The 15633-nt window shown below is 41.4% G+C and overlaps 1 protein-coding gene across 4 annotated transcripts in view; it reads left to right on the top strand.

Annotated features, from left to right (window-relative positions):
- The window catches only part of GARRE1 (granule associated Rac and RHOG effector 1), a 112302-nt gene that overhangs the window by 47775 nt on the left and 48894 nt on the right, over positions 1-15633 (top strand). For 2 of the 4 annotated variants that reach the window (XM_037877771.1, XM_037877772.2), the window contains exon 2: positions 3195-4505. The exons of the other annotated variants lie outside the window; for them this stretch is intronic. In XM_037877771.1, coding sequence (XP_037733699.1) covers positions 4011-4505 — 495 coding nt within the window. In that variant the 5' untranslated portion in view covers positions 3195-4010. The remainder of the gene's footprint in view (positions 1-3194; positions 4506-15633) is intronic. 4 annotated transcript variants of the gene reach the window in all.

Here is a 15633-nt window from a genome sequence, read left to right as displayed (position 1 = left end):
CATCTTTGGTGGATTGTGAGAGGAAGCAGTTTCCACAAAAAGTGATGGCCATTTGCTGATAAAGTTCTGGAAAGTACATTGTAAGGAACTCTGACAGAGCTGCTCAGCTGATCTTTACTACTGGGACAGAATATAGACTGATAGGTCAAGGGAGTTGTTTGTATATCTTAAAGATTTTATTTTATACTCCAGGGGGAATTTTGCACCAAAAAATTAAAAATTCTGCACTCAATATTTTTAAAATATTGCATATTTTATTTGTCGAAATAACAATATAGTCATGCAAGCTTCAATTATTTTGGTAATTTATTTCAGAATACCTGTCAGCAAGTATGTCTGTAATAATACATACAACAAAAAAGATACAGGAAATGTTTTTTGGACAAATAGGAATATTAATAAAGAACTTTGAAAAATAATTCATTTAAAGTACAATTCGTAAACATATTTCCCGCCCCCCTCAGAAGCAGTGCAAAGGCTTGTGGGAGTCGGGGTAACAGACAACTAGAGGGAGTGGGAAGTTGAATGAACTTGGAGGGTTATTGTGTGTGGGTGAGAGAAGTATGGAACAGGTTTTTATTTGGGGTGGGGGTGCGCGGGATTGTTAAGGAGCCTCCCCCACGCAGACCGTGGCTGACCCCTAGCCTCTCTGTCAGGCACATCTGCCCATGTCTCCATGTGTCCCTGCACCCCCTCCCCCAGTCATCATGTGGCCCTGCAACTCCACTCCCAATCAGTCCCCACCCCAGTCTGTCCCCCACTAGCCTTTCTGAACCCCAGTCTGTGATCCCCCAGTAGCCCAATGTGCCCCACGCTGTCCATCCCCCCCATGTCCTGTGCCTCCTGACCTGGCCCCACAGGCAGGGCACTATGAGGAATGCAGCCTCTTCTCTTCCCGATGAGCAGCTGCTCTCTGTTCTAGTGTCACAGCATCCCCTGGTGGGCAAAAAGCATAACTGCAGTACCTTTCCAGCAGAATTTATTTTCTGCAGAGGAAAAAAAAATTCTGTGTGACACATGGATTCATAGATATTAAGGTCAGAAGGGACCATTATGATCATCTAGTCTGACCTCCTGCACAACACAGGCCACAGAATCTTACCCACCCACTCCTGTGAAAAACCTCTCACCTATGTCTGAGCTACTGAAGTCCTCAAATCGTGGTTTAAAGACTTCAAGGAGCAGAGAATCCTCCAGCAAGTGACCTGTGCCCCATGCTACAGAGGAAGGCGAAAAACCTCCAGGGCCTCTTCCAATCTGCCCTGGAGGAAAATTCCTTCCCGAACCCAAATATGGCGATCAGCTAAACCCTGAGCATATGGGCAAGATTCACCAGCTAGATACCCAGAAAAGAATTTTCTGTAGTAACTCAGATCCCACCCCATCACATACTGATTTTGACCAGGTTATGCACTTGCATGGCACATGGATTCTGCACTTGTGCAGTGGCTCAGAATTCCACCAGGAGTCAAAATTTTAAATATTAAAAGAAAATGAAGGATCTGTGTATGTTGGTTCTTTTTAATTGGTTTAGTTTAGCTGGTTCTTTGGATCTAACAGGGTCTTCAAATTCCTGCAACAAATTGTGATGTAGACTTTTTGGGGGGTATATTTACCGCTTAAAACAGAGGTGGGCAAACTATGGCCCGTGGGCTGCATCCGGCCCGCGGAACCCTCCTGCCTGGCCCCTGAGCCTCCTGGCCTGGGAGGCTAGCCTCTGGCCCCTCCCCTGCTGTTCCTCCTCCCCTGCAGGCTCAGCACGCCATGCTGCTGGTGTAGTGTATTAAACTGCTCCACGTAGGAATGTGCTACTGGTAGCAGTTAGGGAGAGCAATTTACTACACTACACTGGCACAACACTCTGGGTGGCAACACACTGGGCGGCGTGGCTGTAGTGCCACCAGGCACCGGTGGTCTGTGCTGCATGGTAAGGGAGCGGGGGGGTTGGATAGAGGCCAGGGGAGTTCAGGGTGGTGGTCAGGGGGCGGGGGTGTGGATGGGGTCGGAATGGTCAGAGGGTGGGGAACGGGGAGGGTTGAATGGGGGCTGGGGTCCCGGGGGGGCAGTCAGGAAGGAGGGGGGGGTTGGATGAGGTGGTGGGGGGCTGTCAGGGAACAGGGGGGGGTTGGATGGGGCAGGAGTCCTGGGGGGGGGCCGTCAGGGAGCGAGAAGCAAGGGGGGAGGCAGATGGGGGGGGTACAGCCTCCCCTAACCGGCTCTCCATACAATTTCCGAAACCAAATGTGGCCCTCGGGCCAAAAAGTTTGCCCCCCATCCCCCGGCTTAAACAGATACATTAAAATGTGTTAGACAACACAGGGGTATGTCTACACTGCAGTGTAAGCCTAGCGTTTGAACTCAGGCTCAAGCCTAATTCCCTTTTGTCTACACACACATCCTGCTGAACCTAGGTCCCAGGACCCCACAGGGGTGGAGTGTCTGAGCCTGAATCAAGTCAGGATCCACGATTCGAGGCCTACTGCTTTTCAGGTAGACACTGCCCCACTGGACCCATACTCTGGGAGTCCTGCAAAAGTATTCCACACTCCCACAGGCTGACTTTCTTTGTCCTCTGGACAGTCAAGTTTTCTCATGCTGCATCACGAAGAAAGGGCTAGAGCGGCCACATTTTGGAAGGGCTCTAGAAAGTCTGGGATGGGTGGTTGGACTTGGAGCTGCATAATGCAATGTAGATGCTGGAACCCTAGGTTGGGATCCATGGTTCAACAGTTCCTAGCTGGGGGTTGCAAATTATTGTAGACTCTCAAGCCCTAGGTTAACAAAACCAGGGTCTGCTATTTCAGGTTCTAGGGCTAACGTTGCAGTGTAGACATACCCACAGTGGTTAAAACCTGCAGGGCCCTGTCTGTGCTACAGCTCTCCATTGTTGCTGCCAGTGCTTGAGTTGCACCATTGTTGAACTGCAAGTCCTACGTTTGGCAGTTAAGATAAATCCATTAAGTGTGAGATAACTCACGAGGAAATATGCAGTAGTTCTGGATTTAATTTGATTTTATTAAATTGTTACATTTCTTTTAAAAATTTAATGTAAATGGCCCTCTCCCGTTTTGATCAGATGTACTGTTGACAGCTTACCCCAAGATAAATGCACCAGGATAGAGTAGGAGTTAAAATCTTAACAAAACCTCTCATTGTTCCATAACCTTTTTAACTTTTTTCCCTTCCCCTGACAGGAAATGACCTAGAGGCCTTACAAATACATTTGTGCATTCTTGCTGCAGACTCTACAATTGAAGGCAAACTCAATCTGGAAGCACCACTTATTAATGTTATATTGGAAACAACTACCTCATCATACAGAAGGAAAAGAGAAGGCTTGCAATAATAAACACTCTAGTTCTTAATAAGTTGTACTTGCAAAGTCTTCAGAAAACAAAACAGATTTTTTTTTCAGTATTAAGAAGAGACACTACAAACAAACTGATTTGACAGACTGGATCTGTCAAGACATGGAAGATCTTTGATCTGCTGACATAAGGACTTTGTTTTTCAAGGAAAGAGTCTCTGCACTGCTTTTACAATCGCTGTTGATCGGTGGTTTTGTTCCACTCTTCCTGGTATTACTAGTTGGAAAGCTCCATTAAGGTATTACTCCTAAAAGATGATTTACGTTTTATGAACTTTTACATCAGGTGTCAACAAGTGCGGGCAAGGAAATATAGGAGTTAGCTTTCTTCCCTTCATAGTGCATCTTATGTACAGAGTGGAATACTAAACGAGATAATTTTTTTTTGAGATACTTCAGTTTGCTTTTTGAGTTCACTTTGTAACTGCAGCAGGGCTGCACTGAACACTGAAAATACTAAGTCAGCAAATCTGCTGCCTTTTTCACTGCTGATACAGATTATACAGACGCCTGCCCTTTTGAAATGCCTTTTATGAAACATATGTACACGGTCCTCTACTGTTACTATACATAAATACATTTCTGAGGAAGGAATTTGACAACTGATTGCTAATCCAAGGAATTTTTGAACAACTACTCACTTATGTATTGCTGTAGTGCACAGGAAAGTAAAATGGACTATAAGAGGCGCTTTTTGCTTGGCGGGTCCAAGCAAAAAGTGCAGCAACACCAGCAGTATCAAATGCCTGAGCTAGGCAGGACCCTGAGCGCACCGTTGGCATCCACTACCCCGGCTTCCCCTTTGGTCTCCTCAGCTGCTGCAGGCAGCTGCAACCACCCTGTGTCCCATACTACTCCGATTGCAGACATCCAGCAGGGAATCTCCAAATATCTGGATGCACTCAATGTGTTTTGCCGTGCGAGCACTTTCCTTACAGACCTTTTCAGCAGTGTATTTAGGAACTCACACTATTCAAAGGCAGCTATGCAACTGAAAGACGTGCAGGAACATGTCATGGAAGCAGCGAGTCGGCTCACGGCAGCAATAAAACCAGAAATAGCAAAAATGCTGATGGAGCTGAGTGCTGGAGCTGCAAACTTCAAAGATCAAAAGGAATTCAGCCTACAGGACATTGAGGTAAGTTACCATAGGTTATGATATTTTGCATGTGAAGTTCCCTGACCCCTTCTTTATTGTACTTATCATTGTAAGATCGGCCCCATCACCACTGTACCAAAGGTGTACCGCCTTCTGCTTTTTACGTTTCCTGAGAATTCTTTCCAAAATAAAAAGGAGGAAATTTATAAATGTTTTTATTTTCAAAATTTCAAAGGAGGAAAACATGGTAGAGATTTGCAGTGCATAATTTTATGATACATTAAATTGCATATTGGATATTTTTTCATTGTAAGACCGGCCCCACCACCACTGTACCAAAGGTGTACCACCTTCTGCTTTTACCTTTCCTGAGAATATAAATTTCTTCCTTTTTATTTTGGAAAGCAAACATTTTTATTTTCAAAATTTCAGAGGAGGAAAATATGGTAAAGAGATTTGCAGTGCATAATTTTGTGATACATTAAATTGCATATTGAATATTTTTTCCTGTGCAAGGTAAAATCATTTTTAAAAAAATTGCAATACATGTATAAGATATTTATCAGCTAGAAAAAGTAAACTTTGTCTCTTCAGTTACACTGATTTTGAGCTGTACGAGAACCATGTTGAAGTCATTTGTTAAGAAAATATACTACTGTATGGTTTATTTCCGCAGTGTCATTGTTCTGTCAGAAGTAACAAATTGTGCTTTATTCATGGAGAACATGACTTTTGACCAACTGTTCACATGCATGACTTTTAGTGTGTTTGTATGTGAATGATCATTCAGTTACTGAAAAGTTTTTAAGGGACATCAATGACATACAGATATGTTTGTTTATTATTTAGTTTTGAATAGTAAAGGTCCCTATACAAGTCTCTTGGCTTTCTAATATGTAATCAGTAATATAACAAAAACCCCAGCAGCCTATAAAATAATTCAAACAGGAACTCAGCCAGCCAGTCACCTAGAAAAAAATTGCTTCTGCTCCCTTCGTCTCTTCGGGAAGCATACCCATAATCTTTTCCAAAAACAGCATGAAAAAAGTAAAAAGATTTTTAAAATAAGCTACAGATCGGAATTCTGTCATTAAATGGAAAAAATCATTTGTGATTTAAGAAAATATTTAACTATACAGGGTGACTTAACTTAAAGCATTGTGTATTTTTAAACCAACCATCAGTAAAATGAATCCTATAAAGGAGAAAAGTGTGAACTAGTATTTCTAATGACATAATCTCAGAGAGACAGTACCATATAAATTACATTGTATTTTATTTACTGTTTCTTATTGATGTGGACTGTTGGTAAGAGTGTGAAAAGGGATTATTTTTCATAGTTACTTGGTTTAAATTATAATATATACACATTAGTCTGTAGCAACTGTAATCTGAACTAATTTAAGACAAAATTCTGGTCACTGGCATATTTAAAAAAAAGTATTTAAACTTCGTAGTCTTTGTGAGACCTATCCGTATGTGCTCTGTAGAGTTCTCAGTGGTGGCAGATGACAGAACAAGAAGCAATGGTCTCAAGTTGCAGTGTGGGAGGCCTATGTTGGATATTAGGAAAAACTATTTCACTAGGAGGGTGGTGAAGCACTGGAATGGGTTACCTAGGGAGCTGGTGGAACCTGCATCCTTAGAGGTTTTTAAGGCCCAGCTTGACAAAGCCCTGGCTGGGATGATTTAGTTCGGGTTGGTCCTGCTTTGAGTAGGGGGTTGGACTAGATGACCTCCTGAGGTCTCTTCCAACTCTAATCTTCTATAAATCTATATTATTGTTAGTATTTATGAGCTGCCTATTGTAGTATTTGGATTCACCAGCTTCGGCTAGAAAGAAAAATTAGTGCTTGTATGATGTTTGTATTACAAAACATGTACATCATGTTGGTACAAATTCCATATGAAAGGTTAGGGTTAGTGTCTCTCTAATCTTAACATACAAATTTTGAATTTTATTTTATGCTTGAACTAATTTCATTATAGTCATTGTCTAGGAACTAATTTCATTATAGTCATTGTCTAGTTCTCAAAATGTGGGTCACGGCCCCGTTTTAATGGGGTCACCAGGGCTGGTGTTAGACTCGCTGGGGCTCCAGGCTGAAGCCGAAGCCCAAGCAAATCCAGGGCCAGCATTAGACTTGCGGGGGCTCAGGCTGCGGCTTCAAGGCTGAAGCCCTCGGGCTGTGGCTTCAGCCGCATGTGGGTGGGTGGGTGTGCGGGGGTGGTCGTAGTAATTTTTGTTGTCAGAAGGGGGTTGCAATGCAATGATGTTTGAGAACCATTGGTCTAAGAGATCTTTAATGACTCAGACGTCAAATAATTTTGTGAGCTACATTGTACTATACGCTGCCTTTTCAAGTAGCCTTCTGTAGGTACACTTTAGGAGATGAAGCAGTTAACAGTAAAGCTAATTGATCTGAGAAATTTGGCTTATAATATTCAAGCAAACTTCCATTGTTACTGTGTTTTATATACTTTATTGTACAGTCTGATTGGTTTACTATACATTTGTCATATAAATGATTTTCATGTACTCTGATTTTCTTGCCACACACAGTAGAACACACTGCTGCACATGTTTGTCTAGTGTTTTCCACAATCTTATGTTCTGTTGTACTCTTTGAGGAATATTATTGTGATCGTGAAATTAAAGACTATCTCAATGCTTATGCAAAATAGGGCAAGTTTTCTAAAAGAAAAAAATAGAGGAACTTCACTCTCCCAGACTTTGAAGCTCTGTTGTCCTGCAAAAAATTGGCAACAAAATGTGAAAATTCCAATCTAGACAAACAATTCTAGATACTACCTGAACAACCTGTCATACAGACTTTAGAAGTCACTTGGGGAGAATCCCCTTTTTGTGAGCCTCAGTCTCTGCAATGTTTCTGAATTGTACTAAAGCGGGACTCCCTCTTGTTCACCTTGCACAGTGCCCATCAACTCTTAGCTCCTTGTACCTTACAAGGTCTTCAGCGGTTTGGCTTGGGTTTCAGCCCCATATCACCTGCATTAAACTATTAGGTAGCTAAATTAGCGCTCAGGCCCTAGGCAGTGCTGTCTTGATTAGCTGCACTAGTCACAAATTTAGTGAGAAGATGTGCAGAACACTATTTTCAAATGTTTATAACTCAGTCAAATCAAACCACGTTTTACCGGAACACTCATATACCACAAGCCAAACTGAACTAGAGCCATACCAAATTTAAACTCTCTATACAGACCCCTTTAAAGATTAAAGTTGTCATATTTTTAAAATTGCAAGAATTTTTGCTTAATGTGACAGGTGTTTCTTGCTGCTTTTGCTCAATATGGGTTGAGTTGGTTTTGCTCAAACTTTAATTTTTTTAAAATTACCCACTCAGGCCTAGAGAGAAAATGGAAAATTCTAGTGTGGAAAGGTAAAAGTTTCCTGAAAGTATGTGCAGGATTTGAAACCCCACTCTTTTGTTCACCCAGGGGGAGTAGAAAAACTGGATGAGCTAGCTGCCTGAGTCCAGCTGAGGATTCACTAGCTCAGTTTTTAGAGGGAAAGGGGAAAGAGAGGAGCAGAGCATGACAGGCACCATTTCCTTCAAGGGTGGGAGAGTGGTGCACAGTGTTTGAGGATACTGCTTTTCCTGAATATAAGGGAGTAGCAAACAGCCGAACAGTCCACCCATGTGAAGCAGGGCTGGCCTTACCGTGAGGCGAACTGAGGCAGCCACCGCAGGTGCCAGACTGTGTGGGGGTGCCACTAGGACCCAGAGTGTAGAAAATTGTGTATGCTACTGGTGCACGTGTATTCTCTCTGCTCTAGATGCACAGAGGTGGTGGAGTGCTGTGCTGGAGGAAGGAGGGCACAAGAGACATTACAGGCAGGCAGGAGGAAAGGTGAGAGGGAATAACAGAAAGCAGCAGGAGCTGAAGGGAGAGAGAGGAGGAGGAGCCTCTTATGTACCTCTCTAGCACCCCCAGGAGCCTGGACTGATTTAACACCAGCTTCTCAGGGAGCTTCCTGTTTCCTGCTGCTTCCCTGAACCCACTTGAGGAGAACAGGCAGTCAACTGAAGTAGTAGGAGCCAGTTAGGCCCTTAAGATGCTGATATGTACCCTCACTCAGACCCTGCTACCAGCCTGCTTATTTGTCCCCTTCATTTGAGTGTTGAGAGCCACTATAGCTGGCACAGAACAGAAGTTGTGAGAGAAAGAAGAAAACATCCCTCTGGGGCAGCATTCAGAAAAAGAAAGAAATCAAAGAAACTTTTCTATCTAAGCAGGAAGGAGCTCTCCTGAGATACATAGACACAGTTGTTAATGGTGAGCCTTCCGGCCCCCGTGAGGATATGAGTTGTGAGGAGATGCCTGATCTTCCAGTTAGTCAGAGTGCAGGTGACCTGGCGGCTACTGCAGCATCCATATCTCCATCTCAAATGGATGTAACCATGCACATTCCTGAAGAAAAGTGCAGATCAGAGAAGAGTGCGATGGAGGCACAAGAAACAGCTGCTGCTGAGTTTAGTTCCTTAAGTCTAGATGATCCAGGACTGTGGACCCTAGATGATCCAGGACTTGAGCAGTAGGCTGAGGGACTTCCTTGTACTGCATGGGCAACAGCAAGTGAAAAACTTTGTGTTCCCCAAAGACAATGAAAGTAGAAGTTTCCATCCAACACATTACTGGCATGAAAATCCCCAATGGTGACAAAGTGGAGAGGCCATGGCTTTATGTACTCAAAAACCCAGAATGCTGAATACCGTTTTTGTTGCAAACTCTTCCAGTCTAATGTTCCAGCCACATTGGGTTCTTCGGGAGCAAAGGACTGGAAAAATCTGACTAGAAATCTGGTATGCCATGAGGAGGCAGCAAATCGCCAGAGAGCATTCCAGGTGGAAAAAGCTTGAGATGAGACTAAGGTTAAAGGCCACCACAGATGATCAGCATCAAGAGGAGATTGCATCAGTCTCTTTACTGGCAAAATGTTCTGAAAAGGCTCATTGCTTGCTACCCAAAACCTAGCACTGCGTGGCACTTCAGATCAGCTGTATGTGCCAAACAATGGAAACGTCCTTAAAATTGTGGGGCTGATGGCTGAGTTAGATGCTGTACTCCAGGAGCATCTAAGAAGAGTCACCACCCAAGAAATGTACACGTACCACTACCTTGGAAAAACAATTTAAAATGAGGTCATACGGTTACTGGCAACAAAAGTCAACCAGAAGATTGTGGCAGATCTGAAGTCAGCAAGATATTACTCTGTTATTCTGGACTGCACACCTGACCTCAGCTGTACAGAACAAATGACTTTAATGGTGCCTTTTGTAACAACAACAGAACCCAGTGAAAATGTCCCTGCAATGACTGTCAGAGAGTATTTTCTAGAATTTATTGACATTGACTACAGGAGCTGGTATGACAAATGTGCTCCTTAAAAAGCTGGAGGATACGGGAATTGCGATAGCTGTCATGAGAGGTCAAGGCTACAATAATGGTGCCACTGAGAGGAAAGAACAGAGGCGTGCAGACACAGATCCGAGAGTTAAACCCTCGAACATTTTTTGTCCCATGCAGTTCTCATTCATTGAACTGGGTGGTCAGTGATGCAGCATCAGCTTCTAGTGATGCTGCTGAATTTTTTAATGTAATTCAAAGCATCTATGTATTTTTCTCTACATCAACTCATCGATGGCAAATTTTGAAGCAACATCTGGGAACATCCTCTCTGACACTGAAACCACTGAGTGCCACACGATGGGAAAGTCGAGTGGAGGCGATAAAGCCTATCAAACACCAAATTGGGAAGATAGATGATGCCATAGTTGCCATTATGGAGGATGATAATAACAGTTCTGACAGGAACTGTTCGTGGGAGAACAGTGGCAGAGAGAAATGGAATCACCAGAAACATACATAACTTCAAATTTCTGTGTGGCTTAGTGTTGTGGCATGACATACTGTTTGAAATAAATGTTGTAAGCAAGAGACTCCAAGGTGTTGACCTTGATATATCTGGAGTAATGGAACAACTGGACAAAGCAAAGTCATACTTACAGTCTTACTGGTCAGATGAGGGATTTCAAAACATTCTGAAGAGTGCACAGAAGTTGGCAGAGGAACTTTACACTGAAGCTATTTTCCCACCCATGCAAGAATACAAGAGTCACCAAAGAAGACGACATTTTGATTACAAGGCAAGGAATAATCCCATAGGAGACCCCAAACAACAATTCAAAGTAGAAAGCTTTAACCAGGTGCTTGATAGTGCAATACAGTCAGTTGAAAAATGTTTCATGCAGCTCAACAAACATGGCAGTATATTTGGGATGTTGTATGGTATTCCAAAACTCCTCACTGTACCTGAAGAAGACCTACACCAGTAATGCAGGGCACTATAGACAGTGTTGACACATGATGACATGCGCAACATTGATGCGAGTGACTTAGGTATGAACTGAAAGCCCTTTCAAGATACATTCAGCAGGATCAACTCCAAAGGCTGTTCTGGAATATATGTGCACAAATAAGATGACCATCCTCTTTCCAAATGCTTTTGTTGCTCTGCGCATACTTCTAACATTTCTTTAACAGTTGCCAGTGGAGAACACAGGATCTCCAAGCTGAAGTTGATAAAAACACATCTACGCTCCACAATGAAAGAGGAGAGGCTGATCGGCCTTGCAACCATCTCAAGACAGCATGAGCTGGCCCGGACTGTGGACCTTCAGGAAGCAGTTCAAATCTTTGCAACCAAGAAGGCACGGAAAGCACCACTTTGATTATTCAAACAGATAAAAATGCCAGTGTTTACTATGCAGACAAGAAAAGTTACATGTGCTGTTCAGGCGTTTGAAAGTTAAGTGTTACTTAAAATTTTTGAACAAGGCATTTTAAGTTGTTAGTTCTCTTTTATTGGGGTAGGTAGTAGAGCAGTACTATGAGAGGAGTAAAACAGGAAGAAGGCAGAATTGAGACCTTTCAAAGTTTTGGCCAAGCGAGGGAACGGGGGCGTCATTTGAGCTCCCCACCTCAGGTGCCAAAATGTTGTGAACCGGCCCTGTGTAGAAGAGCATTTGGATGCAGAGGGGCCTACTGCATGTCCAGGGGGGTGACAGCCCCAGAAGAACCCTCCTGCAAAGAGGTCCCCAAATTATATATGGGGGACGATGGGGAGAAGTAATTTAGGGGGTAACCCAGAATTTATTAACACTGTGTGAGTTGATTTTATTTGATGGAGAAGGAAGGAGGATGTTGTGTTTTCAGGGGGAAGGAAGATGAGGCAATGTAAGTTGAATAGTCATGGCTTTGGTGGAAGGGATGCAGTCTTGGTGTATTTTTTTATCTGGGCTGGTATGCTTTGACCTCAAGATAGCAGGTGCCGAGGACACTTTTCAAATCCTGATTAACATCAGCTGATTTGGGTTAGAATGAAACAAATGTAGCTGTAACTATAGCAATCATTACCAATCCCGCTGTAATAAATTATTTCTGGCAGAACAGAAATGGGTTAGTCATAATGAGTCATCTACTAATGTATAAAAGGGGGTAACTTCTCCTGGTCCAGTTACTGTATTGGTGAGACGCTCTGAGCATGCACATTTTGTGTCGAGCTTCTTTACTTTCATCACTGCAAATGCTGAATTTCCCCCCTCTACTCTCAAAAAAATCAAACCAAAATTCTTAAGAGTCTTGCGCCTTTGGTGGCAAGAAACAGATTGTATTGAAAGAGGAAGGAAATCAAGGGGAATTACTGTATATATTTATGTTCCTTAAGTTCCCTCTTCTTTTCCCTTAAACCCTAGTAGTATGGAACAGTGCACTGAAATTGGATTTCTGTTGATTGTCAGAATAAAAATAAAATACATGTTAGAAGCTGGATTTTTATAGTGATAAATGTTTGAATATTCCTCCATCCTACTGAGAGGTCTATGCACAAACAAATTAAATACAATGGGGAGAGAGGAATAAACTAATAAAGAAACTAATAAAGAATAAACTAATGTGAAACAATTCAAACCACTCTGAAATATGCAGTGTAAATCTTGTCTTGACTATGGATGGAGCTAATAAATTGAGTTACTGTCTCTTGTGATGTCAGACCATATGTTCATCTTGGTCATAAACAAGAAGAAAACAGGAGTTGGGGTGCAAAATAATTAGATCTAAAATTGAGTTGCAATGTAAAGCTAATGGGAATTATTTTCTGCTTCTGTACATTAAAAGTACTTAAGATTTGTGTTCAATCAAAGGGTTCATAGAATAAAAGGATGTCTGAATAAAAATTCTGTTCTTCAGCTTGTAGTTGCTTTAAAATTAAAGTGTGGTTTTTTTCCTCCTAACAAGTAAAGTCCAGTTTCAGTCTTTTTGGCCACCTGTTGCATGGCTTGCCGATTTTAGCTCCTGATTTCATCCAGATGAGACTCTGTTAGCAGGGAAAAGATGCTGGCCCGCTGTACAAAATGCTCTGTGGAGCTTGACATTCCTTGGCATTCTTCTGTTGCATGAGTCCCTGTTATCTCATAGTCTACCAATTTTTAAAATATCTTGTAACTGTCATGTGCATCCTGAGAGGTTTGAAAAAGCACTTTTGTTATAAAAGTAATTCATTCTTCCTAACACTAACTTAATAAAAAAGTTAATTGTAGAATAATTAATATTTTTAATAGCAGTAAATATTGTTCTAACACTGGCTGTATTTCTACTTCTGTGGGTCTTTGACCTTTAGCATGAACGAATGCTGGCATGTTGCCCTTCTCTCCTGATACTGTAAACACTAACATGGCTTAAACTGGAACCTTATAAATCGTATTGTATATCTAAAGGAAGGAAAGGTAACTTTTTGTTCTGGAAAAGCAGACTCTTTTGCTACAGTTGTCTACTTGAGATGTTGTAAGATCACTTTTTAAATTGCATGGAAGTTACTGGGCACTGTAAAAATGAGGAACATATTGTTCACCTTGTATAATGGCATGTGGGAGAGGGTGTTATCATATAATCTTTGTCCTCCAGTTTGAGCAATATCTGATTATTACCTTAATTATATTAGCTATTCCCATCTGGCCCCTCAAATTGGCAAAGAGCCTATACGCAGTCTGATCATCCCCAAAGCCATTATCAAAAGTGCTGAAGAAGGGAGAATAAATACTGTGAAGAAATAAAGGTAGTTGGAAGCCAGATCTTAAACTTCAGTGAGTTAACTTTTTTTTTTTTTTTTTTTTTTTAAGTGAAAATTGTCATAATATAAAAGAGGAATGTGGAATTCAGGAGAAATTTATAACCTTGCTGTAGACACTGGAGTTAAAGCTTCTGACACATTCTGCTAAATTGCAAATTAGTGATTAATTGTAGCTACCACCAGCTCATTCACATTGTACAGAATCCACTCTCTATAAAATTCCATGGTCTGGAAATCTGCACAGAATCACTTGTTAACAATGAAATTTATGTATTGCTTTTCAGTGCACATAGTTTAGTATAGAGTGATGAAATGGACAACTGTGTGACCCCATAAAGATAATGCTTCAGGAGAAGGTGAGGTCAGAGTGGCAAAACGTAACCCTGCATACTGACCTCTAGCATTGGATTGAATAGGTAAAATGTACTGTGGCTCCACACAAACCAAAACCATCTATTTTTAATTGCAGGAAATTGCTTGATTTCCACAACAGCTTTGTTAGTCACTACTGTCAACTTTAAGAATATTACCATACGTGCAGTGCCTAGTAGTCAAGGTAGTATTCAATACTTAAATATTTTGCCATTCTTTACTTGTAAAGATTCAACACCATGATAGTATGCTCTCTGAGCTGCTTTGGTTTAGGAACTCCAGATTTCCAGTGGCATAAAGCATTTGATTTCTGACCTTACCAGTTCATAAAATATCAGAATTGTAAACTATCTCTAGTCCCCCATTCCAACAGTGCTGCTTTACATTTCTCCAAGACTGAAGATGGCAAGTCTGTACCTTGCACAAATTTTGTTTTTAGCACTTGCACTATTCTGTTTTTCCCAGTAGTGTGGCTGGATGAGTGTCTTGGCCTTGTCTAACTTTGTCAAACAATGTCAAATGTCAGTCAAAAGGGTTGATTAGGATAACTTCGGTCTCTTCGGTTATGCTGTGTTCCCATATAATCCGGACACTCAGATTATACCACTCACTAGCAGGTAAAATAAGGAAATAGTACCAAGATATATCAGTTATAAATATTGGTGCAACCTCAGTGTTCCTTTTCGGTCTCCTTTTTTTGTAGGCTAATAGTCTAATACAGTCGTCTTTAGTAGTACAGTATTGACAAGAGAGGGGTTTTTAATCGGGAAAAAATGCTAATTTTTGCTAGTTACTGGAGAACCTTTCCACTTTAACTTCTGTAGTTCTTGGTCTCTGACTTTTATCTTGGCTCAATTCTCAGTCTCTCTTGAGTGAATAAATGTATAAGTTTCTGGGCAGCTAGTTCAGCTCCGTGAATTCACAAAACATGTTGATTTTTGCCTTCCTCGGGGATGACACTGTTTTGATATCTCATATCAGGTGACCACAAATGTCAGCGTCTAACATTAGGATAAAACCAAGCCATGTTAGTAAAAGTTCTGGGATTTCAGAGCAGATATTTAACTAAATATTATGATTCTGATCTACTCTTGTACAGTTAGGGGAAAAAAATCAAATTTATTGTGTTCTTTCTCTTAATTGGAGTAACTAGAACCTACTTTGCGAATGCAGATATAATTTTCCTTTTTCACTGATCTTTTTTTGTTGTTGTGAACCTTATTATGAAATAAGGCCGCAGATTTTTTTGAGCCATCTCTAGTTTTCCAAATCAGTAGTTCTTCTGTTTGAAGCATCCAGGCGTGAAGACAGATGCAGCTGTAAAGCAGACATTATTTCTGTGAGCTTCAGACAAAACAAATGGAATGTGATCCAGTCCGCATAAATCACTACCAAAATGTGTGTGATTTACCACTAAGTTATTTGTGTGATAGCTGATAGAAAAATATTAATGACTGTATGCCTGAAATAAAGATGACAAAATCTAATTTTCTGTGCTTGGAAACTGCTGTGGTATCTCTGAATATTTTCCCAGGTTCTTATCTGCTGGTCACTTCTTGTCTCTTTGAAATGACTTTACCTAACCTGTGGTTGCTACCGTTTGAACAATTATTATGAAAGATAACTGGGTCAGGAAATAGT

This window comes from Chelonia mydas, chromosome 12 (genome assembly GCF_015237465.2).
Source record: "Chelonia mydas isolate rCheMyd1 chromosome 12, rCheMyd1.pri.v2, whole genome shotgun sequence".
Classification (NCBI taxonomy): domain Eukaryota; kingdom Metazoa; phylum Chordata; order Testudines; family Cheloniidae; genus Chelonia; species Chelonia mydas.
Note: the sequence above shows the minus strand (reverse complement) of the source record. Positions and strands in the feature narration are given on the sequence as shown.